Raw genomic sequence first — 27,740 nt, forward strand, 5'->3', positions numbered from 1 at the left:
AGGCACAACAGGAAGTCAGTTCTGGTTCCTGGGTTAAGGCGCTCGGCCAGGGGGGAGCGCCCTGCGCCGGGAGCTGCCGTGGGCTCCGCGAGGAGCTCGTAAGTCTGAGTCGCTTTTAGACTCTCATCCGCGCCCTTCCGCGGGGAGCGCTGGGCCCTCGGCCCTGGGGCTGGGGTGCAGACCGCGGCGCCTGGCGGTGGGATCCCCGGCCGCCTCGGCCCTTCCGCACTTCCGCCATCCGCTCGTCGGGACGCCGGTTCTCCCCGCAGAGCTGCTGTGCCTGGCTTCGGGAGCTGAGCTGAGCGGAGAGCGCGTTGTTTGCGCGCGGAGATGCTTAGCTCCCGCGGAAGGGTGGGGGCGGGTGCCACTGTCTCCGCCGCGCCGGGATGGCCGCAGGGGCAGCGGCGAGTGGAGGGAAGCGAAACGTCGGACAGTGACAGAGCGGGGGGTGGGGGTTAAGCCCATGAGCGCGGGGGGCTGGCTGCGCTCTGAGGGGATACTGCTGGTGTGCCGTGAGGGGCTGCTGCTGGGTTTCTAACTCTTCCCGTAGTCGAACAAAGCAGGAATTTTGTCCATTAAACAAGGGGGGGGGAGGGAAGCAAAACAACCCCCAAAACAAAACAAACAAAAAAACCCCACACAAAAGCTCAGTGAGCTCTCCATCTCTCACAAATCATTATATCAACAGGTTTGCAGTTCCCAAGATCATGGCAGTGTAACTTAGAAAAAAATTTCCACTGAAGATGTTTTGAAAGCAGAAATACATAGAGAAGTACTTGCTGCTGGATGGCATCAGTGTTCTAATACGAACCCGTGAGAGGTAGGCATGTGTATTATAAATGAATGTGTATATACGCAGGATTAGCTAGCACCTTATTTTTTTTGTAATTTAAGGTGTTTTCTGAGACACTGTGAAAACTCAAAATGTGTCTTTGGTGATCTGTGGAGATGAGATTTCAGAATGCACACAGCACTGTGTTGCTAGGTGTGTTGGGGGATTTTGGGCATTTGACTCTCAGTAAATTCATATTCCAACTTTTTTTTCTACCACCTATATCAGCAAATTGTTTTGCTTTTGGAGTAAGTATTTTAAGAGCATCTGTAGGTTTTATTTGGTTTGTGTTCTTAAAATTTTGTCTTGCAACATTTGCTGTACCTAGTTGTGTTCCAGTGTTCAAAATTTTACTCAAAGATTAAATTCTAGTTCTCATTGCCAGAATCTCAGCAACGTACCACTCACAGGTACTCACATTTGCAGGCCTCATCAGAAAAACACTGGAAATAAATTCTCTAATTCTGTCCCTTTTAGAATAAATGCAGCATTTTGTATTGTTGCATCTGTTCTGACTACATAGTGTTGTTAATTGTTAAAGTCTTTACTATCCAGTAACTATTTAGAATGTCAGTTGCTCAAGATTAGGGTTATCAAACTTAGGTAGAATATGTTGCAGATTCTGTGTGCATGAAGCTTAACTAAGAGATTAATTAAGGTAGTGAGAATATTTGTTTCAGGGGTTTTTTGTGGGTTTTTTAGCATTGGTTGGTTTTTTTCTTTTCCTTCTAACTGGATGTAGGGAAAAGAGTAAATGACAAGAACAGTTGGCAAATTCCCTGATAAATATTGATGCCTATAGAGGAGAAGCAGGAAAAGGAGCCAGTTTTTCTGACTGCAGGGAGTTCTGGATATGAGAGAGAGAGAGAGAGAGAGAGAGAGAGAGAGCATAAAAAGCAGTTATTCCAGCAGCAAGCAGTTCAGGGTGTGACTACAGAATAGTTTAATCCAACCTACATGTAGACTGCTGCAGTCTTGCCCACAGCTCCTCTCATGTTCTCACTGCTTCCCTGTGTTGGTAGCAATGCTCCAGCAGCCTCACAGTGAGCTATCTCCAGTTTTAATTTTGGGGTTGTTTTTTTAGGGGTTTTATTGTTACTTTTTTGAGGAAGTAAGAGCTACTTTGGAATACTGTGTGTAGTATAGAAATGCTAGTACCAGTACAAGTGGCAAAACTAAGTGTCAGGAGATGGGAGAAGGCAGGAGTATCCTTTTCCGTGGCAGTGCAGGCTTACATCACTGTTACATAATTATGATTTCATGTTACAATTTCTAAGCCAGTGCTGCCATTCTTACTGCATGGACTCTGAATTTTAGGGGGCTGCCAATAAATTAGCTACTATTCTCATTTTTCCCTACTAAGTAGAAAATCATGTGGAATGTTACAATTCCACCTGTTGCAGAAATTACCTTTGGTACCAGTAGTCCAGATGAGAGAACTTTTTACTCTCACTCTCAAACAATCAGAAAGTAAAAGGCTGGAAGTGATATCTAACTTTAAATACTGTTTTTCAAATTGACATTTGAATTTGTGTGAATGAACTTAATGCCTTCATTTTCTATGAACTATGAGTCATATGGACCAGAACCCTTTTATATGTACAGGACATTACCATTTACTAGGTAAATTGTTACAAGTGTTTTTGGAGAAATCCAGAAAAGTACAAAATCAATATCTGCAAACTGCAAGCTTTTAAAGACTCAGAGAACACACTTTTAGTTACTTTCAGCTATAGCAATACCCTTCTGCAGCTTAGTACCAACCACTGCAGTCAGCTGTAATATATCCGATTTTATTCATGGAACTGCATAAAACAGTCATTTATTTGAAGCTGAAAAAAATCCTGTCCATTTATTTTAAGATGTGCCTCAGCTATTCGAATGAATATTCCAGTTACTAGAGTGATACTCTGTGTGAGGAAGGAGGTGGATGAAGTAGCCTCTGTTACTAGCAGTGCTTTATTACACTATGCATGGACCTGAGAATATAAACTACCCACCACCTTTCGTATGAAACCATGTAGGAGTGTTACACAAAACATACTAACTTGTATTTCAGTAATACTTGTTATGTCCAAGGATCCCTAGATGATTCCAAGCTGTTGAAGGATTCACTTTTTCACTAATGAAGTATAGCCATGACATCCATACAGTAGTCTGTTGCACTTTCTAGGAAAATCACATTTCCGTATTCAAGATCTATGATATGGAAGATATTCAAGAGCAGGAAAATATGAACAAAACCTTCAAGCTGAAGTCCTTGTTATTTTGACCAAGGTGCAAGACAAGTTATCCTCATGCACTTCTTGCTTGGCTTATCTTCTTCAAACTGTACCACTTTCACTAATAGTATCTGTGGCTTATGCATAATCCCAGAAGATAGAGACGATAGTGGCCGTCCATATGGTATACTGTGAGATAACCGTGTTTTAAATGTGAGGAGAGGAAATGTGAAATTTTGGGGGTTTGAGTTTTTTGAGACTTCACTAACCTGTCCTCTGTTGTCATATATGTCTAAATATCATATATTACTACAGAAGCAAAGGACATGTATTTGTGAAGTTCACCCTGTCTTTAAATTTAAATCTGTGACATTTAATAGTATTGTAGTCACATGTGTCCATGAGCTGTACTTTTAAGAGTTGTTATTGAAATTGTTCATGAAGTGTAAAAAGTTGATAGTATTGTCTGAACAATTCCTAATTCTTACTGGTTGGTATTACTGACTTTTAGATGAAAGATGTTTTAATTCACTTTGTAGTGTTGTTTATGTTGCCATCTTCAAACATGGCACAGAAAGTAGCTCCATGTCATCTAATGTTATTGAGCTTTTATCTTTTTATTGCTTAATGGCAAAAGCTGAGTCTTGTTTTGTTTTCTAATGATGTTGTTTCACAACAGAGTAAACACTGAGCTTTTGGAAATGCCATAGAATCAGGTAACTGGTGATCTGCATCAATTTTAAGTCTCAAACCTAAAACACTGTAATTAAACATGCATTTACACATTCTGCATATGCAGAATTAAAGTCAAAGTTATACTGCTTTTATTTGGCTTTTGTTTAAACCCATCTCTGGACATAAATTCTGAGGTGAGCAGAGCTCAAACTGTTTTGCGAGTTAATGCTCAAACATATTGGACATATTACTTGAATTTGATATTAATGCAAGTCATGTTATATATGTTTTTAGTTACATAGTTCTGCTTATCATTCTCTCTTTTTCCTTCTAGTTACTTTTCAGGTCTATTAACTTGACCAGCTTTTCAGTAATGAAACAATACTGGGAATGATGGACAAAAACATTGGAGAGCAGCTTAACAAAGCTTATGAAGCCTATCGACAAGCATGCATGGATAGGGACCATGCTGTGAAAGAACTACAGCAAAAAGTATGTGTTGGGTTCTGAACTGTATTTTTAAAGCTATCTTTTCCATGGAGGACTGCAGTACATGTAGATTTCACTTTCATTTTAACTGTGTGCACTTTAGTACATCTGTTAAAGCTGGATGAAACCAGGCCAGCACACTGCCAAGTAAATCATTCAGCTGTGAATATAGCAGGTGTGTAGCAAGACGAACCTCTCTTAGGGCACGGCGCTCCAAGGTCCAACAGGTTCTCCAGCAGAGGTGCACGAAAAGTGCCCTGAGTCTGTTGCCTCAGGATTGGTTAGCCTGGCTCAGTGGTACTGCTCCAGAAGCAACTGACCTCTCTGCTGGCTTGCTCAGGAATGAGCTGAGCTTGTGTTTGGAAGCCTCAACTTTTATTGGCCCCCTAATCCTGCTCATGTGCAGCTGGGGCCCATCCCAATCAGGCACAGGTGGGCTTGACACAAGCTCATGCCCACTACCTGGTAATTAGTGGCACCTGGTTGCCTCATTTCACTACACAGGTGGATTTCAGAGTTTCTACCTTTTTTTTTTTTTTTTTTTTTTTTGTATTTTTAAAGATGAAAAAAGTGTTGTCTGTTTTGGAGGACTAATGAGGTGTTTTAAAGTAAGTGGCAAAGATGTATATAAAATGTACCTGGCTTTAATGAAGTTCTTGAAATTTAATTTGCTTTATTTAAAAATTACTTTAAAAATATTAATGAAAATAGCTTTTATTATTTTTTTATTAGTGGGAAGGTAGGTTATATGAATTATGTATACATCAAAGACTAATGTGTTAAGTGCTGTGCAGGTTACCAGGATAACGTAGATTTTGTGTTGAAACATTTAGAGTCAACTTGTATTAAAATTATTAGAATAAGTACTGATATTTTTAATAATCATCTGTACAATTATTCTATAGTTTTAAAGTCATAGAACAATATGGGAAGCGTTGTGGCCACTAAGGAGCACCTATGAGCTTGTACTTTGTTGTAGAATGCATTACTTCAGCCAAAACTCTTCTAGGGCCTCTCATCATGAATGTCAGCATATTGCAAAGCTATCAGTTTGGGGCTTTGTCATACTGATTTTATCATGGGTATTTTGCCCAGCAATGGAACCTCTGTTGCAGGAAGGCTCGAGTGTTTTTGATGCTGGATGAATTTCTGATACTCCCATAAAACTGGTAGGCTGGAACTTTGTTTAGGGGCAGATGAACCATGCTTGGCGTCAAGTTATGGAAACAGTAGCAGAACTGGGAGCAGGGAGAGTTCTACTAGAGAATATCCTGATAGCTGGGCACAATCTTACTGTCTCCTTGCAAAATAAACTATCCAAGGCACTGCAGAACAGGTATCAAGTCAGTCATGAGCAGTCATCCACTGTGCTATCCATTCAGAGACTGCAGGGGTGCTGGTGCAAATATTTAGCAAATCTTAATGAATACAAGCAGTTTGTTGCTGAAATTGCAACTAACTTAACAAAAGGCAGCACATTTTAAAATATTTGGGAGTCTTTTAAATGCTGTCTTTTATGGTGAGCACTTAACTAATAGGACTTGTTTTCTTTTGAAAATTAATACTCCTGGGTCATCTCACAGTCCATAAAAGAAACTTCTGCCCAAGAAACGTGTCATCAAGTAGAAAAGGTCAGATAGCCCTTCTGAAGTCGTGAAAGAAAGCCAGAGAAGTGTGTGAGATGATCAAAGTGAACTAAATGCTTGCAAAATTTCTCTCCTCATTTTCTCTGGTTCAGAAATAAAAATGAAAGCCTTTCACATGAAGGATTACTACTTATTTAAATCTTTGTCCTAATCACATCCTCCGTAGCTGGATTTCATTATTTCAAAAGTATTTTTTCAAGAATAGAACTCAACTATAATGAGTTGGGGGGGTGCTTGTTTGTGTTATTTTTCCAGTTTTTTAGCCAATCTCCTGGTTTTTGAATGACCTTTGTACATTGCTTTACCCTAGTAACTTCCTCTGTTCTTTGTGTGGCCTTCACACATTGTTGGATTGTCCACCATTCTGTTGTTAACAGTTTACTACTTAAGTTACCAATAGGCCACTTGTTTTGCCAGTCTCTAGAGCTGGGAGCCATGTCAAGCACACAGAAGCCAGAGTCATCTCGGCCAGATGGTGTTTGATACAGATGGATGGTTGGTTGTCATGCAGATCTTCTAGTTGGTAACTTGTTGCTGCCATCTGACTCAAGGAATAATTTGTGCACACTGGCTGTCAAAAGCATCTTCTCTTCTGTCTGTTTTAGCTGTCATGTCTGTGCTCTGTACAGAAGTGTTGACAAGACATTGCTGTTGTACATTTTCAATTTGGTTCTCAGTGATTTTTCTGCTTCATGAGGTCTCTTATAGCTGCTGGAGTGTATTGATCTTTGATCACTAATTTTTTTTTTTTTTTTTTTGAACTCTCATAATAAAAATAATACCTGGCCTTTTAAAATAAATTTTACTTGTAGATTTTTTTTTCTGCCTGCTTTACAATCACCTTTAGGAGTAGGGGGTTGTGGAATTTAAGTGTGACTGAGATTTGAGAATTTGATATCAGTATGGATAAACTACAAATAGACATGAAAACAATGCCCAGCCTTGTTCTAGGTCTTGACCTGTTCAGTAACAGATATATTCTTAATTTCAGAAAAATCAAGAATTTCCAAAAATTCATTCCTGTAAGTCTCCTTGTTGGGACTTCTCAAATTGTCTGGGGTTTTTTTAGCACTATTGTAACTGCAATATTAGGCATGTGCTAATGAAATAATAGTTTTTTTAATATTAGCATCTTCTGACACCTGACCATTTGTTCAATTGATTGGCTGTCTAACAATATTTATACACTTTGGTGAAATGTGAGTGGTCTTACTAGGCTCTGTGTGGCCTGTTTTTAGCATGGGATGGAGTATAGCTAGATGAAAAATGGGGCTGTTTCCTTGCTTCTGCCCTCCCCCTCCCCATTTTCTAGGTTAGAAAAACAAGTCTACTGCATTCAAAGGAGCAGACAAAACTCTCTTCATTGGCAATTAAAGTTTTTTATAAAATATCTGCTGTGTGGAATAAGCAATGTGTTATTTTCCATTTAAAATCTTTTTGAAAGTCTATTCGTATAATTCACCTGTTAGAAAATATGAGGGAAGAAAATTGCATCTCTCTATAGATAAACTAACTGACCAACATGCTGAAATATAGTGAAATTCTAATTTTAAATGTGATGTATTCTATGACTACAAATTAATAATCATATACTTAAAAATTACCTTATCCTTTACACCTTGCCACGCTTGAAACACTGAAAATCAATATTTTTTTCCTATAGTAACTTTTCTAATCAGGGCAGCCCCAAAAATATGGACTTGACATAGGTGACTGTAGTTGGGTTTTCACACTAAGGTCTCAACTACAATTATCTTTAAAAGTCAGAGTTGCTTTCTATATGCCAAATAGGAGACCTGTAGTCAAAATAGAGTAAGATTAATGCTAATTAAATTATATTTGCAGACAGAAAACTACATGCAGCAAATACATGAACAGCAGGAAAAGATAGAGCTTCAAAATAGCGTTATTGCAAAGCTGAAATCACAGTTAGCTGCTCTGAATGCTAATAGAGGTATGTACTCCAGTTTGCACATTACTTCTTTTTATGCTCTGTTGCAATGATGAATAGTTCTGACTTTGTTGCTTCAGTTTTTACCATATACATCTCTCAAAGCAGTAGCAGAGTTTTCTGTGAATGTGAATTAACACAAATGTGCAATTTATAACTCTATTTATAAAATGCAACACTTCTGAGGGCTCCCTTTATCCTCTTCAAAATATGGTGACATTTTCTTTAAACGTAGAACCTGCTACACTGAGGCCAATGAAAGTATGAAAATACGGGTTCAAAAAATTTAAAAAATAATTGTTGCATATAAATTTTACAATTATCTGTTAAGAAGTTTAGCTCAGGTTGTTCTAGATGTGAATGTTATGTGTCTTTTATGTTAAATAAGTCTTGTGATGCTACTCTTATCGGATAACCCAAGCTTTATAAGCAAGTAATACTCTTTTAAATCAAATCATCATTGATGGATATATTTCCACTGTTTGACTGTATTACACAAATAAGAGAAAAGAGTCAAAGTAACCATGTGTTAATCTGCTGTGCTCATGAAATATTTATTCACACTAGCCTAACACTCCTAATTTTCATAAATACTAGTGAAATGGTTGGCTTGTATTTTTAAGTGTACATGTACATTCTTATTGCTGGTTTAGTATTGCATTGTCTCTAAGTACAGAATTGGGCTTCTCTTGCTTGTTTAATAAGAAGCTTGCCCAAAGAAAATAAAGAAGATAATATAAGCCTAGCTTCTTTTCATCTTGCTTGTACTTAAAAGCCAGCTGGTGAAAAACGCAGTGGCAATCAGCTGCTTTTGTTTATTTGTTTGTTTTTTAAGGTAATGTGCACCCCTGTGCTCTGATGCATGAAGACAACGAAGCCTCTAACTTGTCTTTCAGCCAGCTCTCTGAAAAACTCAACATAGCAAAGCAAAGAGAAAAACTCTTAAAGGTATGGGCACTTATGTATAACATAAGATCACATTTGTGCTGTGATTTTACTATGAGAACCTAAGGAGACAAGTGACATTTTTACTGGTGCCTTTGAATGGCACTTCTAATACAAGATCCTCACCTGAAGTGCATGAGCACTGTGACAGTGCAGTTTGCTTAGGTGAACTAAGCATCTGTCTTTGATCCTCCTCAGTGCAATTGCTGTCTGACCAGCGAGCTCCCTAAAATAGTTGTGAGCATAAAGCAGAAATTTACTTGCTTATCTCTTCCTTAATCTGCCTAAACTAATGGTCACATTGCAACCAGTCTGTATTTTTGAAAGAAATGGAGAATCTGCACTCAAAAATTATGAGAAAAAAGTGAACTAAGCTCTGGAAATGCTTATGATTTGGTTGGTTTTCTAAATTGCCAGTTTTAATATGATGTCTTCTCTGCCCCTCTTCACTGAAGACTGAGATTTTTACTACAGCCTGTTGAGCAACAGAAATGAGTAAAGCAGAATATATCTGGGAAATACCTTGAATGGATTTTGCAAAGACAGTGACAAAGATGCACAAGGTTGCATTGTTTGTTGTTACCAATTGTTGTTACCAAACTTTTTAATACACTCCTTTTTTATTTAAAAAGTTTTTATAGTAATTTTTCTACATTAGAATCTCTGATCACAGGGTGTCATTTCTTTCCTAACCTTTGCATTTATTTGGAGTACAACACAGCTGAAGGGTTAATTCTTTGATGGAACCTCTTTCCATATTTTTACATTTCTCTGTCTTGAGTTGGATAAAAATTATGTCGTAGAGTTTCATATGGAGACCTGCCCAAGACTGATATTTCATCCTCTTGTTTCTGAATGCTTTCCAAGGGCAGTAGTTTTGAGTAACTTAGTCATACAATGCGTAGGAGAAAGGAAGCTGTGCTGCTCTTCTCTTGTGGAAAAATGAGTAATTGTGTGATCTGTACAGATGATTACAGGAAATGCATGAGAAGCTGGAATCATTATTTCAGGGTCTATTTTCTTAATGAAATTTAAGTTATTTCATAGAATCATAGAATGATTTGGGTTAGAAGGGACCTTGAAGATCATCTTAATTCCAACCACCCTGCAATGGGCAGGGAAAACTCCCAATAGACCCAGTTGCTCAGAGCCTCATGCAAACCTATTAGTCTTTATCTGCATTTCTTTGTGGAGTCATTTATCACAGTTACCTCTCAGCTAGGTATAAGTAGTAGAATAGGTAGTTGACCTAAATTTTGCTTCATCTGTACCATGAACATAAATATGTCTGGTGTAAGTCCATGCAGAATTAACTATTAACTATACAGTTTGTATACATTTAAACCCAGGCACAGTGCTATACAAATAAGATCTTTTCAGTAGAGATCTAAACCCATGCAAAGCCAGGCTGACCCGGCCTCCTCTGTGTTCCTGTTACTGGGAATATGGTAGCTCTTTTATTCAAAATGTTGAGAGCATGGACCTCGAGGATAACATGTTTAACAGGACCAGGGCTAGTTTTTGCATAGACCCGTGGATGTCTTTGCACCATACTTCCCAGATAAGAAAGACCCTGAAGTTTGGTGTTGTAACCTTCCTCCAACCTGATGAGAGTGGTAAAAAGATGTCCAGACAGCACAGCTGAGGTATGCACACTTCTGTTAGCTCTGGCTGTGTCTTCGCCATGCCATTCACAGGGTGGCTGTGAGTGAAGATACAACGAGTCTCTGTACGCAGGTCCTCATCTTATTGAATAACTAAGCTTGGGGATGGAGAACCATGCAACACCAAATTCCTGTTGAAGGTGATGGAAAATTAATTGTATTGTGATAAATGCTTTATATGCTCTCATGGTTTAGGCCCAGCCCATACCAACCAGACCTCTGCTTGCTCACCCCCTGCTGTGGGACAGGAAGGAGAAAATCCACCTTAAGGCTCATTAATCGAGACAAGGATGGTGAGGTTTTCATTCCTCAGTTCAATTAACAGGCAAAAACCAGACAGGTTCAACTTGGGAAGAAGAAAACCCTAATTTAATCTACAAGAAGAAAGAGTAAACATGTCCAGATTGTAATACCTTCCCTCCAACCCTCCCACAGGGGACGGGCAGTGGAGGTTTAGGGTCAGTTCCCCACACAGTATTTCTGCCACTTTCTTCCTCAGGGGAAGGACTCCTCACATTCTTCCCCCACTCCAATGCAAGGTCCTTCTCATGGGAGAGAGTTCTTCCAAAACCCTCCAACATGGGTCCCTCTGACCAGGTGCAGTCCCTCAGGAACTGCTCCATCCTTGGCTGCCCACAGAGTCACAGCTGCTTTGGAAGCAGTCACCTCCTCTGGCATGGGGTCCTCTGTGGCTGCAGACCCACATCTGCCCCTCTCTGTAATTCTGCACAGGCTTCTTCTTTGCACCACTACACTAACCCAAGACAATGCTTTTATGGCAGCTGCCAATTTTTGTGCATTTTGAATGTAGAATTTTTATGTGCGATAGATAAAAAGCTGAACTGCATGAAATGAATGTGTGGAACAAGCTAGGGAAAATAAACAGTAAAACATCACCAGGACCATGGCTGGAGTTTCCTGGGAGTTGCCTGGAGTTGCCTATTCAATACCTATTGAAACTGTCTTTTGCTAAGTCCAATGGGATTTCTCAATGGACTCTATACTGTCCCCTATAAAAGTTAATGGAAATCCAGGTGCATGGTTAGATCTTAAATTTAAGAGGTTTAAAATGAGGAAAGAGTTAGGTTTCCTGTGTTTTCTAGTAGGTGGTCATACTTGTATATTTTACCTGCTGTTGTTAATTTCTGTTGCCAGTGTGTGATAAAATGTATTGGCTTTTTGTTTGTTTGTTTGTTTGGTGGTGGTGGTTTTCATTTTATTCACATTTATTTTCAGGGAAAGAGGTGAGCGTACCACATTTGCTTGGCAGTCAATACCAAGCCTTATACAAGATTAGCAGATTTTTTGAGTCCTGCTTAAGTAGACCAAATAAACCTAAATTGCTGTCTTTTTTGAGTACAGCCTGGCTTAACTTTATTAACTAGGAAGAATGTGGATCCAGTTAGTGTTTCAGAGCCAAAGCTGCTCAGCAAACAGAGAACCTTAGTAAAAGAAATTAGGCAATATCCAGCAAAGCTGCTTCAGCATTTTTAGCACAGAATCAGACATCAGAATCCTTGTAAACTCCGTAACACATGAAGCTAAAGTCAATACCTGTGACAAGAAAACATGCTCATGTTCATATTTTCCTGGGTCAGGAACCTTATTATAAATACAGTATGGAGTATGATCAGAATTTGTTACACCATGAAAAAGAGAAGGAAACTTTATATCAGGAATGACTGATGCCTATGGTATACGAAACTGTTCATCCTGCAACAAATGTTCAGGTCATGTTGTTTTGTGGGTATTTGTTTGTTTGATTGTTTTTTTGTTTTTGTGCAGGACATAAGCAGAGAAATGGCAGATGTATGGTTGTTAACTTTGTGTTCAAAATCATGGTGTTAAAATGTTTTATATAACTAAGAGCAGCTACTGCAGTCCTGTAGAGCTGTGTGTGCCAGTCAATGCCAGCTTCTCTAGTGTCACTTTGTTTCCTGTCTTTGACACAAAGAAAGCTATACTCAAGATTTTATGCTAGCTAAATTGTATACATTTAGCTGTTCTTTGCTGCTTGTATAATGTATGCAGTATGATCAATTAGGCCTTGCTACCTGATTTAAGAAATCTTGGTATTGACAGCCTTTTTTTCTTATTATTTCATCTGTTTAAGCTATCTCTACGCAATGCTAAAGAAGAGTTTGTGGACAAACTATTTAAAGTTACAGTTAATATTCCCTGGTAGTAGTTCATCAGTTCCTTGAAACCATCTGACTGTTTATTCTAGGAAGCCACTGAAACAGGGTGTTATAGAACACTTCAGGGAAAAATAAAAGGACCTGCCTTTGCAGCAATGCAGCCTGGGGACTGACTGGCCATGAAGCAGCTCTGCCAGAAAGTAACTGGTCTCTTGTGAGACAGCAAGCTGAACATGAGCCAGCAGTACATCCTGGCAGAAAAGAAAGGCAACACCTTCCTGGGCTATATTAAGAGGATTACAGCAAGCACACCAAGGAAGCAAGTATCTTCTTCTATTCAGAATTCATTTGACTGTATTTAGAATACTGCATCCCTGCCATGCAGTGGGGTTGGAATTAGATGATCTTGAAGGTCCTTTCCAACCAAAACCATTCTATGATTCTGTCCTCCAGTACAGGAAAGACATTGATAAACTAGAGTGAGTTCAGCAAAGGCCCCACTAAGATTGATGGGGACTTGAGTACATATCTCGTGAGAAGAAGCTGTATAAATTGGGCTTCCCTGATCTGGATATGTCTTCAGGACAAGCTAATACCTTTCCGGTACCAGCACTGTGGTTATCAGGCAGATGGAGCCAGGCTCTTAACTGTGGTGCATGTCAAGAGGATGGTCTGTAAACCCAACCATAGAATATCACTGCCTTCCCATCCCCAGCAAAAAGCAGTTCCCCAAACCATAGCTACTGTGACATTGTATTCATTAAAGAAGATGGGAAAGGTATATAGTTATAAAATTATGTTCAGCATCTGGCCCTGCTATAACTTTCTTCAAGTTATTTTCAGATCTGTTATGAATACTTATATGTGTATCTCCATATCCTCATAATAAGAATGTTATTTTTTTTCCCACCTCAGTAGATATTATTGTCTTTATTCATTCAGCAGACACTTCCTTAACTTGCTTTGAACTTTCTGTGCCACATAGTACTGTAGTTCTTCCTAGTGTTCTTGTTGTGCCATTTGAGAATATTAAATCTAGCTGCTGCTGCATCAGCTCTAGAAGATGTTGTATGGGTTCTTTAGCCTAAGATCTTCAGTCTTCTTGTTTTGTTGGGTTTTTTCCCAGAACTATATAAAAAAAAATCTGCTTCACCGGATACTTGTCTGCCATTATGTATACAGATTCTACACTGTAAGAGTATGGAAAGTGTCTCGTGGTTTGTCCTAGAACAGTATATATATTTCCTACACCACCTGCCAGAAATGCAAAACATGGAAGGAGAGCAACCCCACAGAAAAAGCTCTGGGAGTTCAGATTGATGGCAAGTTGAATATGAGGCAAGTGTGCCCTGGCAGCCAGCTTTTCACAGGAAAGGGACTGCCCTGCTCTACACTGCACTGGTGCAGTCCAGCCTTCAGTACTATGTGCAGTTTTGGGAATCTCAATATAAGGACATCAGACTCTTAGAATCTGTCCAGAGGAAGGCAATTAAGATAGTGTAAGGCTTTGAGGGCAATATTTACCAGGAGTGGCTGAGGTCACTTATTTTGTTCAGCTTGGAGAAGAGAAGGCTGAGGTGTGAACTCATCGCAGTCTACAGCTTCCTCAGGGGGGGTAGTGGTGGGGGAGGTTCTGCTCTTCTCCTCTGGTGACCATTAACAGGACATGAGGACATCGAATGCAGCTGTGTCAGGGAAGTTCAAATTGGACATTAGGAAAAGGTTCTTCACGGACAGGATGGTCAATTACTGGAACAGCTTCCCAAGGGAAATGGTCACATCACTAAGCCTCTCAAGAGCATAAGGAGCATCTGGATAACACTTAGCCATATAGTCTAACACTTAGCCATATAGTCTAGGTAGTCCTATGGGGAGCAGGGAGTTAAACTCAATGATCCTTACTAGTCTCTTCCAATTTGACATATTCATAGCATCATGGGATCATAGAATGGTTTGGGTTAGAAGTGACTGTAAAAATCATCTAGTTCCAAATTCCCTGTCTTGGGCAGGAACACCTTCACTGGACCAGGTTGCTCAAAACATCATCCAATCTGGCCTTGAACACATCCAATGATGGGGCATCCACAACTTCTCTGGGCAACCTGTTCCACTGTCTCACCACCCTCACAGAAAATAATTTCTTTCTAATATCCAATCTAAAATCTATCCTCTTTTGAAATAAAAGTTACACCTTGTCCTATCACTATGTGCCCTTGTAAAAAGTCCCTCTGCAGCTTTTTTTAGGCTTCCTTCAAGTACTGGAAGGCTACTATAGTGTCTTTCTGAGCCTTCTCAAGGCTGAACAACCGAAATCCTCTCAGCCTATCTTCATACAATAGGTGCTCCAAACCTCTGATTACCTTTTCGGCACTTCTGTGGACTTGCTCCAGGAGGTCCATGACCATCTTATTTTGGGGCCCTAGAACTGGACACAGTCCTCCAGATGGGGTCTCATAAGAGCAGAGGGCAAGAGTCACCTCCCTCATCCTGCTGGCCACTCTTAATTTGTTGGAGCCCAGGGTACGGTTGGCTTTCAGGGCTGTGAGTGCACATTGCCATCTCTTGTTAAGCTCTTCATCAACCAACTCCCCCAAGTCTTCCTCAGGGCTGCTCTCAGTCTGTGATTCTGTGATTCTCTTTTGGGTCTGCTTGAAAATGAAAGCACTGCATAATATGACTGTCTTCAAAATTGTTTAAGATTGATGGAAATCAATGAAACCCTAATTTATTTATTGTACATACCAAATACTGTACATAAAATGTTAATGTACATGATTTAGTAAGTGAACTAAGAGAGTATCTATATTTTTTATAAACACTAATATGACTTTCATAAATTGAGAACAGAGTTATTTTGAGTAATCATCCATGATGAGTTACATATTTGTGTATGGTAGAAATTATTTACCACCAGTTTAAGATTAATAATGTAGTTAATAAGAATGACCATTACTTATGCTACAAAAGATTAATTTAGCTTATTCCAGACTGCTGAGTAGAGATATTCCACAAGCCTCAATTCTACTAATTGTACTGCTGTTTCTAAAATTATTTTTTAGGAACAGTTAGAAAGTGAGAGCATGAAGTTGAAGCAACTTGAGGACAAAAACAGTCAAAAGGAAAGGAAGCTTATGTCTATCATTTCCAATCAAGAAGATGAAATAAGAACTCTGAAAAGCAAATTGAAAGAATTAAATGAAGCTCAAAAGGGTATACATATGCCAACATATAAAACAAAGGTAAGATAAGCAACCAAATAGAGATAAAATGAAAAAAACCCAAACATCTGTAAATTATTACTTCTTGCAAACTTCTTTGTACTAATTACCCTAAGAAATTTATTTTATATTTCAGCTTTATATGGTTACTAGGAAATAGTTAAAGTATCTACAGTACACAGGGAACACCGAACTAAATACATATTGGTTAAATACATATTGGTTAGTTTGTGTGTTAATTATTTTATGCTATGTCATTAACATTTTAGTATTTGTGAAAACTCCAGATTAGCATTTCTGTATTATAATCTTCAGCTGGAAGTTTTCACTAAGGCTGAGTTGATTTTTTCGCTTTTATTCACCCTACTTTTTTTATAGAATAACAGAATAACAGAATATAGAATAACAGAATCCAGAGTGCTATTCTATCCTTGTGGGGTAGCTAGAGAGCAGTCATCAATGTGAATTGAACCATGAAACATGTTTTAGCTACTTAATTTAAAGTGAATATAGGTAAGGGTAGTAGCACAGCAAAACATAACCTAGTGCTGTTACACCTCCCAAATTGCTTAACTTACTGTGACAAGCGTTTGTAACCCATGTTGCTAGGTATAAGGCAGCTCAAATAGGTTTATAAGAGCTGCTGTTGCATTTTTAGTACAAGGTTAGACAAACCTATAGATTATGGGTCTGTGATTATGAACAATACATCTTTGAAAACAGCTGACTTGGCAGGCATTTGATAAAGTTCTGTGTCTGATTTAGAGCACATAGGAACTAGGTAATGTGATAATTAGATATAATTGAACTGATGCTAAATGACCGATTATTATAAAAACTTTTCTTAATGCTTGGCATATTTAAAACTATGTAATACTAGAGCTAACCACAAGGTGGTAGTCAAAGTTAATAACTTACTTAAAAAGCTTTTAGGGCTCATGACAGATTAGCTTGTGATGTGTTCACTGAAGATTTCAATAAATAAATAATTTTTAAGAGCTAAAATATCTGGATACCTCACTAAAAAGCTTATAAACAATACATAATCTTACTTTATACATAGCTGAAACAGAATTACAGTCAAAAAATATTCTTAGAAACAGCCTCCTTCCAAGGGAGTATAAGCAGAGGAATGCCACATTGAGATGCTAAGTTAAACTAAAAATTAAAATTCACACAAACAGTAAAAAAACTATTTTTATAATTTTTTGAATATTTTAAGAGCTTCCAGAAGGACTAGGTGAAGGATCCCATTATATTTTTATTTGTGTTAGGGTGAAGGGCAAAATTAATATGCTACTCTGTGATCAATATTTTTATATTTGACTTCAAGGCAAAAAGTAAGAAAGTTGTTCCAGATGAATGTGATTTATGTCTAGGGATCCCTGGTATTTCTCCTATGCCTGACAGGTAAGTACTTTCACAGCATTATTAAAATGGCTTTTAATTGTATTTTCTGCTATTAAATAAGACCAGCTATTTCCCTCTTTTCTACACGGTAGCTTAAAAAATGGATGGGGGGACAGCAGAGGTCAGAAAGATGGTGTGATAAGGTAATAAAGCCAGCAGCTACATGAAGGCATAGCTGTGGTTTGCAGGTATGAAGGGATAAGTTGAGAGCAAGAAAATTAGCCATTTGTTTCAGCAGGAGATTGGACTCTGTGGGAAATGGCAGTGGATGTTAATGCTGGGTTTTGGGTAAGCATTAACTCCCTCAGATTAACTCTTCAGAACAGGAATGTACAACCGTAATAGATTAACTGATGGCAGTATTGCAGAGGAGCCTGCAGTACTGACAGGAGGAGGTCTGATAGTCAGCATGGAAAAATAATTTTTGGCCTGATCCATCTTAAATGAGAGAGTATGAGACCAGGTTTATCTGCAAGCTGAAGCCAGCCAGCCCTTGCTATGTCCAAGGGACTAAATCCATATTTCTTAAGCAAGTATTCCCTCGTCTGTCAGTGTTTTGAGAGAAATATTGACCAAAGACTTACGTAAGCACTTTTCATGGAATAGACATTTTACAGTGTTGCTGAGGTCAAGTAGAAGATTCTCTACAGTGAGGCTAGGAGAGTATTAGGCAAAAGTATCATAAATTCTTTGTGTCTTACCTAGGCATTTACTTTTGGCCACTCACAGACATAGGCTAGGTGAACTGCATGAAACTTTAGTCTGACTCACTACTACTTTATGATAAAAGAGAGAAGAAATAAGATTGTGATGTGATGAAGACTTTCTTGTCTTTCCTGATTTATATCTAAAAAATGAAAAAACTTTACCTGTCTTCTGTCTCCTCTCAAATAGCTCCCTTACTTTACTGTTTTCTTGGAAAGAGGTATGTGACTGATAAGATTACTGGTAATCTTACATTAGTAAGATTATAGTATCTCAAATGTCTAGCAAATTAAGATTGATTCATCTAGTCATATGTAGATTTAAAAGCTCCAACTAGAAACTTGTGTTAAGGGCCTTTTAAAATCTATTACTTATCAAAACACCTGAAAATGGTCAGAATGTGTTAACAGGATAAACTTTAACTCCTTCAGTAGGATTTTTTTCAAATGAGAAACAAATAAACATTTGCATCTTCAAAAACAGAAGCACAGCAGAAGTAGAAGCACAGCTTGTGACACTCCTGATTGGTATACAAATAAGCAATAAAAAGGAAAACAATTCACTGGATTAAAGCAAAATCTTTTTGAGCTCTTTTGATACGAAAATGCAAAAGAGAACACACATCCAGTTTGTCACCAACTTCGATTTTTCATCCTTGAAGTTAATTTTATTAAACCCATGATATTGTGCTTAGAAACATAAATTACTCAGCAAGTTCACCATAATTTCACAATGGAATTTTATGGATGCATCAGTAACTGAAAATTTTAGTGCCTTTGGGCAAATAAAACACGCAAGCACAAATAACTGTTTTTACCATTCTCAGTGCAGATAACTAAATATGAGATGTCTATATGATACTCTGGAAAAGATAGGATTTTTTAAATCCCTCAAAATAAAAGGAAAAAATGTGTGATATTGTATAAAACAGAAAAACAAAGAGTTCACAAACGACTCTCCAAAATATCAAGTAGACAGAGAAAGAAGGGGCAGTAATATTGCATTGTGTGCAATGTGTTCCTTTTGCAAAGTTTGAAGTGAACAGAAAACAATGGAAAACAATTAATGTTCACAGCAGCAGCATCTTGTTTTCCTTAGAATGAGATAAACACAGTACCCTTGTGAAATGTAAGTTGTTCCAAAAAATACCTGAGGGAAATGAAAGAAATGTAAAAGCTTCAGTTTTTTGGGGGGGAAGGTCCTTGCAGGATCAGGCTCTAAGCTCAAATGTATGATAGAACTAGGCAGTTCTTTGACATTTTCTTTTTCCTTTCTCTTGCTTTTACTGAGATCGAAACGATGTGTACATATGTTGAGGAGCATTGTATCCAAGAAAAGTAGCTTACACTATTGTTTTGTAGCGTTTTGTTTGTGAGTATGACAAGATTAAAGGTCTCAACAAGCTGAATTGGTTGACTCTTTAATTTACAATTTTGATCTTCCAGAGAGAATCTGGAGACTATTTTCCAGGACATAAAAGAAGAGTGTCATCGAATATGTATGCTAGCCACAAAACAAACAGACCAACTGAGTAAATTTAAGATAAAGCCAGAACCTGAAAGTGGTAATATCATACTTAAGCTCTTATTGTGATTCAACTGTTTGAAAGCTTTGCTTTATATTTGAAAATACTGTAAATTACACATACATAGAAGTACTTCCACTGTTTACCATCTGCCTTTTTCAAGTCTGTTCACATGGTGCTCAGTATTTCACCAAGAAAATGCACCGCCAGTTTTGGCATTCTATGAGGAGTGCTCCAAATCACATGCTATAAAAGACAGTCATCACATCAATGGCTCTTGTAATTGTTTTGTCCCTTGGAGTGAGAGGCAAGCACTTACTACATGTGATATCCCATCATAGTGTGTGAATGACAGCACTTGCTTGCTTTTAATTTAGCTGTCAGTTCAAAATATGTCTGTTATGAATGTCTCCAGCCCCATATATGTTAAAAGAAAACTGCTGGACTGAGGGGACTTATTTTCCAGACTTCCTTGTACATACTGTTTTGTGACATGGGGCAAGAGCTTAATGAAACACTTCCTGAAAGCAAAAGAATGACTTGATTTTTGTTGCAACTGGAAGAGATCCTGAAAGTCCCATTCTGCTAACTCTTACATTTAATACAACATAAGCTACTATGACTCTTCCTTCCTAACTTTTCTTGAGGATCAGACTCTAAAGTGATTTCAAAAAACTCCTGCCAAACTTAGGCAGTTGAAGCAAAAGAGGCTGATTTCAGACCTTGTTTCTAATTTAGGTTATACCATTAACTGGAGTTTTGGTACATGAAGTGCTTCTGTGTAGCTTGTGGTTTCAAATGGCTATGTCTGAACTGCATTCTTAATGTACACCACTAAATTTTATTATTGAGGGTGGGAACTTGGGGGGGGGTGACTGCTTGGCAACTTATTCCAGAATGCATTTGTTTTCCTTAAATAAGCACCTAACTCAACTGTGTGAAAAGTTATATATGATATGGATTTAATCTGCTTGATTTCTGTTATTTCTGTGGCCCACTGCTATATCTGAGTGATGTCAAAAGGCTGCTGTGTGAAGCACAAATGTGTACTGAAGTTATTCTCTCACCTGACTTGGAGCAACCTTGTATATTGTTACCAATTCTGGTAATAAAGTGACAAAAATTAAGACAGAATTCTCAAAACAAAGGGAAAATATGTTCCCTCTTCTGAATAGTTATTCAGTTTAAATATTTACCTAATCTGAAAACCACTGAGAGTTTGTTACCTGAATACCTTCTAAAATCATGCTCACGGAGCCTAGCATGTTCTTGGCACTGTGTGAGATGGGTTTGGTTCCAGCTTCTATTTCTGCCAGAACACTTCAGTAAATATATGTAAGTATGTGTTAAGAGTATGGGACAACATAATTTGCAGTAAAATTAAAGTGGTTTTAGCCATAAATCAGTGGGAAATAGAGTTATTAGAACATAATAATTTCTTTTTATTTTTTTTCTGATAGTTTTTGTGTCACTTAATGTTTGTGAAAGAGAACTACACCTCAAACTAATTTCAAAGAGAAAAAAAAATTAAAAAGGCAAGAAAGAAAATAGAAAACCTCTCACAAAAAATATCCCAACACCACACCTTTAATAACTGTACTTTAGTGGACTATTTAATGTTTTCTTCATTCTTTCTTCACAGAAATACAGTTTTCCATGCCAATACAGTGTACTGATAAAACTGATGAACAAGCAGAAGAGCTTTTTAAGCCTCGGGTTATAAAGGATATAAATAGAGGTGCATCATGCATCACATCTATCACACCAAGAGGAGTGGGCCAAGATGAGGACAACAACTCTGTAGAATCACTTTCTAAATTTAATGTCAAGTTTCCACCTACAGACAATGACTCTGCTTTCTTGCAGAGCACTCAGGAAAAACCAACCATTCCTTGTACTGGTATAGCTGAAAACATGCTTCAAGATCATCATTTTAACCTGGAGCACAGAGATCGTGCTGTTAACCTCAGTAAATTGGAACCTAATTCATTTGAAGCTCATGGAGTTGATCTCATTACCTCAGCTTTACAAAACTTAACTACTGTTGACAAAACAAACCCCCAAAATCATGCAAACAAACCCATAGAAAATACCTGTGACAAAACATGTTTCAAAACAACAGACACTGATTTCACATTGGCACATAAGCACACAAGCCAGAGTGTACCTGAAGCAATTTTTTCTTCTTTAGAAGCTGCTGGAACAACCGTCAGAGGTCCTCATCAGGTATCTTTCTATAAATACTGTACATTTAAAAAAAATCGTAAAGATTCAGACAGCCACTTGGCAAAGATCTTTGAGACGGGATTAATATATTCTATGAAGCATCTCATCAGTCTTTTTTTAAGGCAATACCTCTTGTCAGTTCCTCTTCCTGATCCTGAAGTATGTGTACAAGACACTTTTCCACTCAAAGGTCTAGAATTTAAGTACTGGATATGCTTTCACATATTTCAGTTCATTTAGATAGTAATTGCTTCTATATCTATTTCAAAGCTGTCATTAACCTTAAGTTCCCCCTAAATTGCTTTCTTTCCACCCTTGATCTCAGCTGAATAGGGCACATAATTGTTTTCATTGTTTTTAGTTTGCAGCAGAGAATATGACAAATGGACTAATTAAAAGGCTGAACAGATAAATACTTCACTGTGGAAAAATTGTCTACTTTTTGCTTCGATGTGAGATGTAAGCAGCCTCCCCTCTAAGAAAACTTGAAATTTTTGCTTCATAGTTGAAGCAGTCAAGGAGGAAAGCATATTTATTTTTTCAAATTAAAGGGAAGTTCACTGAAATAATTTGTATTAGGTTTATGTAGGTACTTTGGGCTTAAATTCCAGTTACAGCTACTTGAAGTCCATGGGAGCTTCTGAAGGTAAGGCCCAGTTGCTGTAATGCAGAAAAACATTTGGCAGGTTGACAATCACATCCAAATACTTCTCTTCGTGTAACATACTGTCTCAACTGAAATTGCTAGGAAAATTATTACAGACCTTTATAAACTGTTTGGGGGGTTTTTTTACATTTCTATGGCTTTTCCCACACCTTGTAAGAGTAGGGTTTTTCAAAAATAAACAGATAGTGACATTCAGGAATTCTTTGAGGGTTGAACTGGCATATTTTTTACTGTTTACATTGATGTGGTTTTGTGGTCTATGTTAATGACAAGATACATGCAGCAGAAGATCTTTGCCTCTTAATTTGGCCACTGCATGATATGCAGAACTAGCATCTGCAAAAAACAACTGTGGCATATGTTAGCTTTGATTCTTTCTTCTAAAACATGCCTAGTCAAGCTTAACTTTCTATTGTGAACCAGTTTTGGATGAAAAGTTTAAAACCTGGCAAGTTTGCTGTTCTTCATAATTTTATTTTAAACTATAAGCCTGATTTTTCAAAATATATTTTAAATACCTACATGTAATGTAGGAGATCTCAATTCTATACCAGCTAACTAATGACAGTTTTTATTGAGCTTTATTTTTCATTGGATCTTCAGTTAAAGTTGTGACTGAATTAAACGAATTAAACCCTTTATTTTATCACTGGTAGAATTCCTGTGGAGCTGTGAAGTGTTCACTCCATTGCCTGTTACTATCCTTTTTCTGTATTCCCCCTCCAGTTTGTTCTTTTACTAGTTATTCTGTCTATTCATTTCTCAATAGATGGCACCCTGCATTGTGCAGTACAGCAAGTGAAACAGCTGGTATGTGATTATAAATTAGTAGATGAGTATGCAGCTTAAAAAGTAGAGAATTGCAGTTGTATAGCAATAAGCCTTTGCTTTGATCATTGGTATTTCAGCAAAATATGAAATTAATTTGGAATTATTTGGAAAATAATAAAATTAATAAATTTTAAATTTAAAATATCTACTTGGTGAAGAAAATGTAATAATGCTAACAGAAAGAAAGGCAATGGTGAACTGTTTCCACATTTGTAAGTCATACCTAAAATAGCACAGTAGGACGTAAAGAGCATTGATGAATACATTACATCTTATCCAGAAGCTTGTTTGAAACAAGCCAATATTACATTAGAATACATTAAATGTACATATGTGTATATGAATAATATCACCTTTATTCTGTCTTCAAGTTTTTAAGTATTTTTCCCAGTGAACTGGACTCAACTTTAGAGTTTTTTCTGACTATTAATTGTGCTAAAGATTTGATTCACAGATAATACATATGTAAATTAACATACTAATTTTTTTTCAAGTTACTTGCATACATGCCCTTTTGACTGCATTAACCATATTATTAACTTGCTCAATATTTTTACCACCTTTCTAATGGGTTGTTAGACTTCTTACAGCTCCTATTATCCCTGCCACTGGTGAAGCTCAAGTGAGGAGGAATTACATACCTGACTTTTTTTTCCTGATGTAGCTAAAACTTCCAAGTATTTACTACGTATGTTAACTTACAAAATGGAAAACCCCATAAATGCAATAGATTTGGCAACAGTAAGTTCTTGGAACTGCTCTCAGTTTCTGTAATAAATTTAGCTCTTTCCTCCAATGTGGATCCTAAATCTGAAAATTCAGTACTGTTTTCTTAAGTTGTAACTTTTTAAAAACATGTGACTGAAAAGAGCAGCAGATTAAAATAAATATAGGTATTAGTGGATCTAGGATTTTACAGACTACATTTAACTGAGGCTTGCATATAGATAGATGCATGTGTTTATTGGTATTCACAATTTGAGGGTTTGTGTCCACCAAAAATATTTGTGAGAATGTTCATGATTTTAAAAGCAAATTGATAGCTTATTTATCTTGATCTGAATATTACTGGCCATTAAGGGGAACATCTCCTTAAATATATTCCTATTCTGAACAGCATATTGAGCACATGCTTAAACATTCATAGAAAGTGGAAATGAAGTACCTGCCTCAGTGGGTTGCTGGATGAGTACCTCCCCTTGTGCTTCCAAGAGCAGAAATCTTACCATGTCCTTTGTAGTGTTTTTACAATACTATTTTGTCTTTTTTAAAATTATGCTTTACGTGATAAGACATTAGAAACAAGTAATTCTAGACACATTTCTGTAAGGATGTATAAGTGTATCGATGTCCAGATAGATTTAATATGCAATTTACACAAGCAACATACAGTAAGTAGACTCTTTGAGCTGAAAAAAGTGGTGTGATTGCACTTAATTACTAATTAGTCGATTTCGTTATATGGATTGCTGACCATAATGAAAGACAGTAAGTCTGCTATTGCTGTCTGATAAGCTGAACACTGTTTAAATAGGGTAAGGACAGGAAATTGACTCCAAGAAGTTTTGCTGTTTAAAAACAAGGTTTCACCACTGTGAAAGCCAGGTTAGTTCTACAGTGAGTTACCATAGGAGGAATAAACAATAGCTTCTAACTATTTGGCATAATAAAATCTGAATAATAGCTGACAATTAAAATGCTTGCATTAAGCATCAGCAGCAAGATATTTAAAACTTCTAAAGAAACTGCTTTCTAAAGTATTCTTTTTTTCCTTTCCATGTGTCAGTGAAGCAAGAGTGAAGAAAACAGAGCCAAAAAAAATGTGGGGTGCTCTTCTCTTCTAGGTCCCATCCCCACATAGAGCTCATACCAGCTTGCTGCCATTCTGTCTACTTTGCAGCCACAGCAATATGCATTTAGTTTTCAGTTTACTCAAAATCTAATCATCCTGTCCATATAAAATAACAATGTGGTTTATCTTGTGTTGCTCATACTTAAGTAATGAAACTTAATTTTTAACTTTACTTTGAAAACTGATAGAAGACTTGTACTCTCTGACTTACAGTGTGTATCAGGATGAGGTCCATTTAACTCCAATATGAGGTAGACTTGCTGGCTTTGAATTAAACAACTCAGGGACCAAAAGTAGTACAGCTGCTCAGCCAGAGCTAGTATAGTGTATAGAATTGCCTGAATGCATTGATAGATAACTCAGTCCCACTGAGTTTGAAGCTGTCACAGCAAAAGGAATCCCAAAACACATTTACAGGACATCTATGCTAAAAGGCAGTCTGAGCAAATATGTAACTTAAGCCATATGACATTGCTCTGATAGTTTTAAAAATAAACTGGAAATTAGTTATGTGTCAATAGAAATACAAATAAAATAGGATTTGTGTTAACTCTGTATGAGAAACAATTCTAAAGTAAAAATGTGTTTTCTCATTTCTGTTAAACATTGTTATGCACTATGGCTTCTACAGTGAAATACTGGAATGCAAAGTTACAGAAAAGCCTTAATATTTTTCCGACTGATACTACAGATTTTTACTCCTACCAGTATTTATCATTAATAGATACCAAGGCATTCTAAGTATTTGCAAGGATAGTATATTTATAGAACTTTGAAAAGATAAGAGTCCTATCTTTTCTTAAATAAGAACTCTCTGGTTAATGTCTCTGGCCAGGCAGGTGTAAAGGACATTAGTTTAAAGAGGCAGATATTTTTTATATATAAACATAAACTGCAGCATAATGTAAACCACAGCAATAATAATTTTCTGTTTCTTTCAGCTCATTTGGCAGCCTCAAGACAATGATTTGCTGGCACAAGTTTATACAGACTCTGAACTGAATCAGTGTGGAGTATGTGAATTCTGTCGAGAAGTTTTCCCACCATCTTTAACATCTAAGGATGATTTTCTTCGGCATCTGAATTCCCACTTTGAAGTACAGTCTTAATATATGAAAATTCAATTGATCATGAAATGTTTTTGCCTACATTTAAGGTTTTGTTTTTTTCAATAGACATGCTAAGAATTCAAGAATTAAGACTTCTTATAACAAGAACTTGTGACTGAAATTGTCAGATAAGCACATTTTTAGTTGACGTTTGACAAGGCAAAATAAAAATGTAAGTCACTCAGTACTATAGTTCACATCTTTGCTTGTTATGCTTAAATATTAGCTTTGAGAATGATGTTAAACACCTAAACACCTTTTCTTTGATAGGGTTTTTTTTTGGGTTAATAATTGCCTGAATAAGCCCAAAGTCATTATTGTGTTTATAAGTGTAGACTTGCAAACGTGCAGTATTAACACCTTAATCAGGCTGGAGAAACTGGTGTGCTGCTAGGATTTTTTTATATATATATCCAGTGATGTGATTACATTCTCTTTGAAGTAAACAGTAGCAGAAATAGGCTCTTATTTTTCATTTCTATTACACTATTTCCAAATTTATTTTACAATAGTGAGCTTCTTAATTCAGATTCTTGTAAAATCATCACAGTAACAGAATGCCACATGTGCCAGAATTAGGATGGGCTTGTTCACTAGTAACATAGATGAATGGTTGACTTCCCCAGGTGTATTGTTTACTAGAGAGAGTAATCAAACACAGCACATAAATGACCCTTTTGCCAAAATGTAACAGTAGCAATTTTATGGATATCTGATACATTTTATTTAAAAATAGTATTTTTGTTCATATACCTTTCTGGCATTAATAATTCGTAAAAATGTTCTGTGAAAGAAGGTTATATTAGTATGAAGGGTAGAGTGAGAAAAAGTTAAACTTTCCCTAAAACTAAGACTAAGAAAGGTTATTTACCATTCCTTCTACTCTGCTATGGAGGATTGCTCAAGTCAAGAGTCAGTAAAGGAAATGGGAATACCTAATTCCCATCACCCAAATCTCAGTGACTTCATTTTTAACCAGAATATACTTAGTGGCTTTCTCAGTGTTTAACACATTTCATTCTGAGAAAGTCTGCATATTTTCTGCATCTGTTTGGATCAAATCAAAAAGTGCTGGGTTTTACTAAGTAATTTAGTAACCTGATAGAAGGTGACTTTGAGTTTTTTGCATTGGAACCAAATAAAGGATTTAGTCCTGATATTTGATAATAAGCATTAATTTTCATAGCAGCAAAGCACAATTTTTCTTCTCCAAGGTTTGTTTGCAGGTGACCAGTTTCTTCTTCCAGTTGCTGGAATTCTTCTTCCAGTTTCTGGAAGAATCAACACCTGCATAATTTTTAGATACTTATTTTCCTGCAATTATTGTCACTATTTTAAACATATCATGTTTGTGACTGGCAGTCAACAGAATGTACTGTAATAAACAGTGCTGTACAGTGCATATTTGCTACACGACCTGGAGAAAGAGTTTGTTACTATTAACAGCTCTCAACCCCTGCCGATGCCCAGCACGCTCAACCCTAGACTCGCCATGAAGCGTGTGAAGTACCTCCCCAGAGAGCACGGCTGGGGGTGGTTCCCAGGAGAGGCAGAAGTTCCAGGATTGGGAGGAGAGAAGGGGTTCACACATCTCCAACCAGCCCCACACATAACCGAATTCGCCTCTCAACTGTG

General features: G+C 37.3%; 1 protein-coding gene across 2 annotated transcripts; it reads left to right on the forward strand.

Annotated features, from left to right (window-relative positions):
- TANK (TRAF family member associated NFKB activator) lies at positions 1–26,565 on the forward strand. 2 transcript variants are annotated; one of them, XM_030454597.1, is made up of 10 exons: positions 1–98; positions 689–820; positions 4,064–4,221; positions 7,710–7,818; positions 8,651–8,763; positions 15,622–15,801; positions 17,114–17,190; positions 19,341–19,459; positions 21,063–21,646; positions 25,938–26,565. In XM_030454597.1, exons 3-10 carry the CDS (start codon positions 4,120–4,122, stop codon positions 26,103–26,105), a joined length of 1,452 nt encoding a protein of 483 aa, XP_030310457.1. In that variant the 5' UTR covers positions 1–98; positions 689–820; positions 4,064–4,119; the 3' UTR covers positions 26,106–26,565. The 2 variants fall into 2 exon arrangements, with proteins under 2 accessions (XP_030310457.1, XP_030310458.1); XM_030454598.1 differs by lacking the exon at positions 1–98 and adding an exon at positions 23,083–23,123 and having other exon boundaries at positions 808–820; positions 25,938–25,999.
- Positions 26,566–27,740: the final 1,175 nt, after the last annotated feature.

Source organism: Calypte anna, chromosome 7 (assembly GCF_003957555.1).
Source record: "Calypte anna isolate BGI_N300 chromosome 7, bCalAnn1_v1.p, whole genome shotgun sequence".
Lineage (NCBI taxonomy): Eukaryota > Metazoa > Chordata > Aves > Apodiformes > Trochilidae > Calypte > Calypte anna.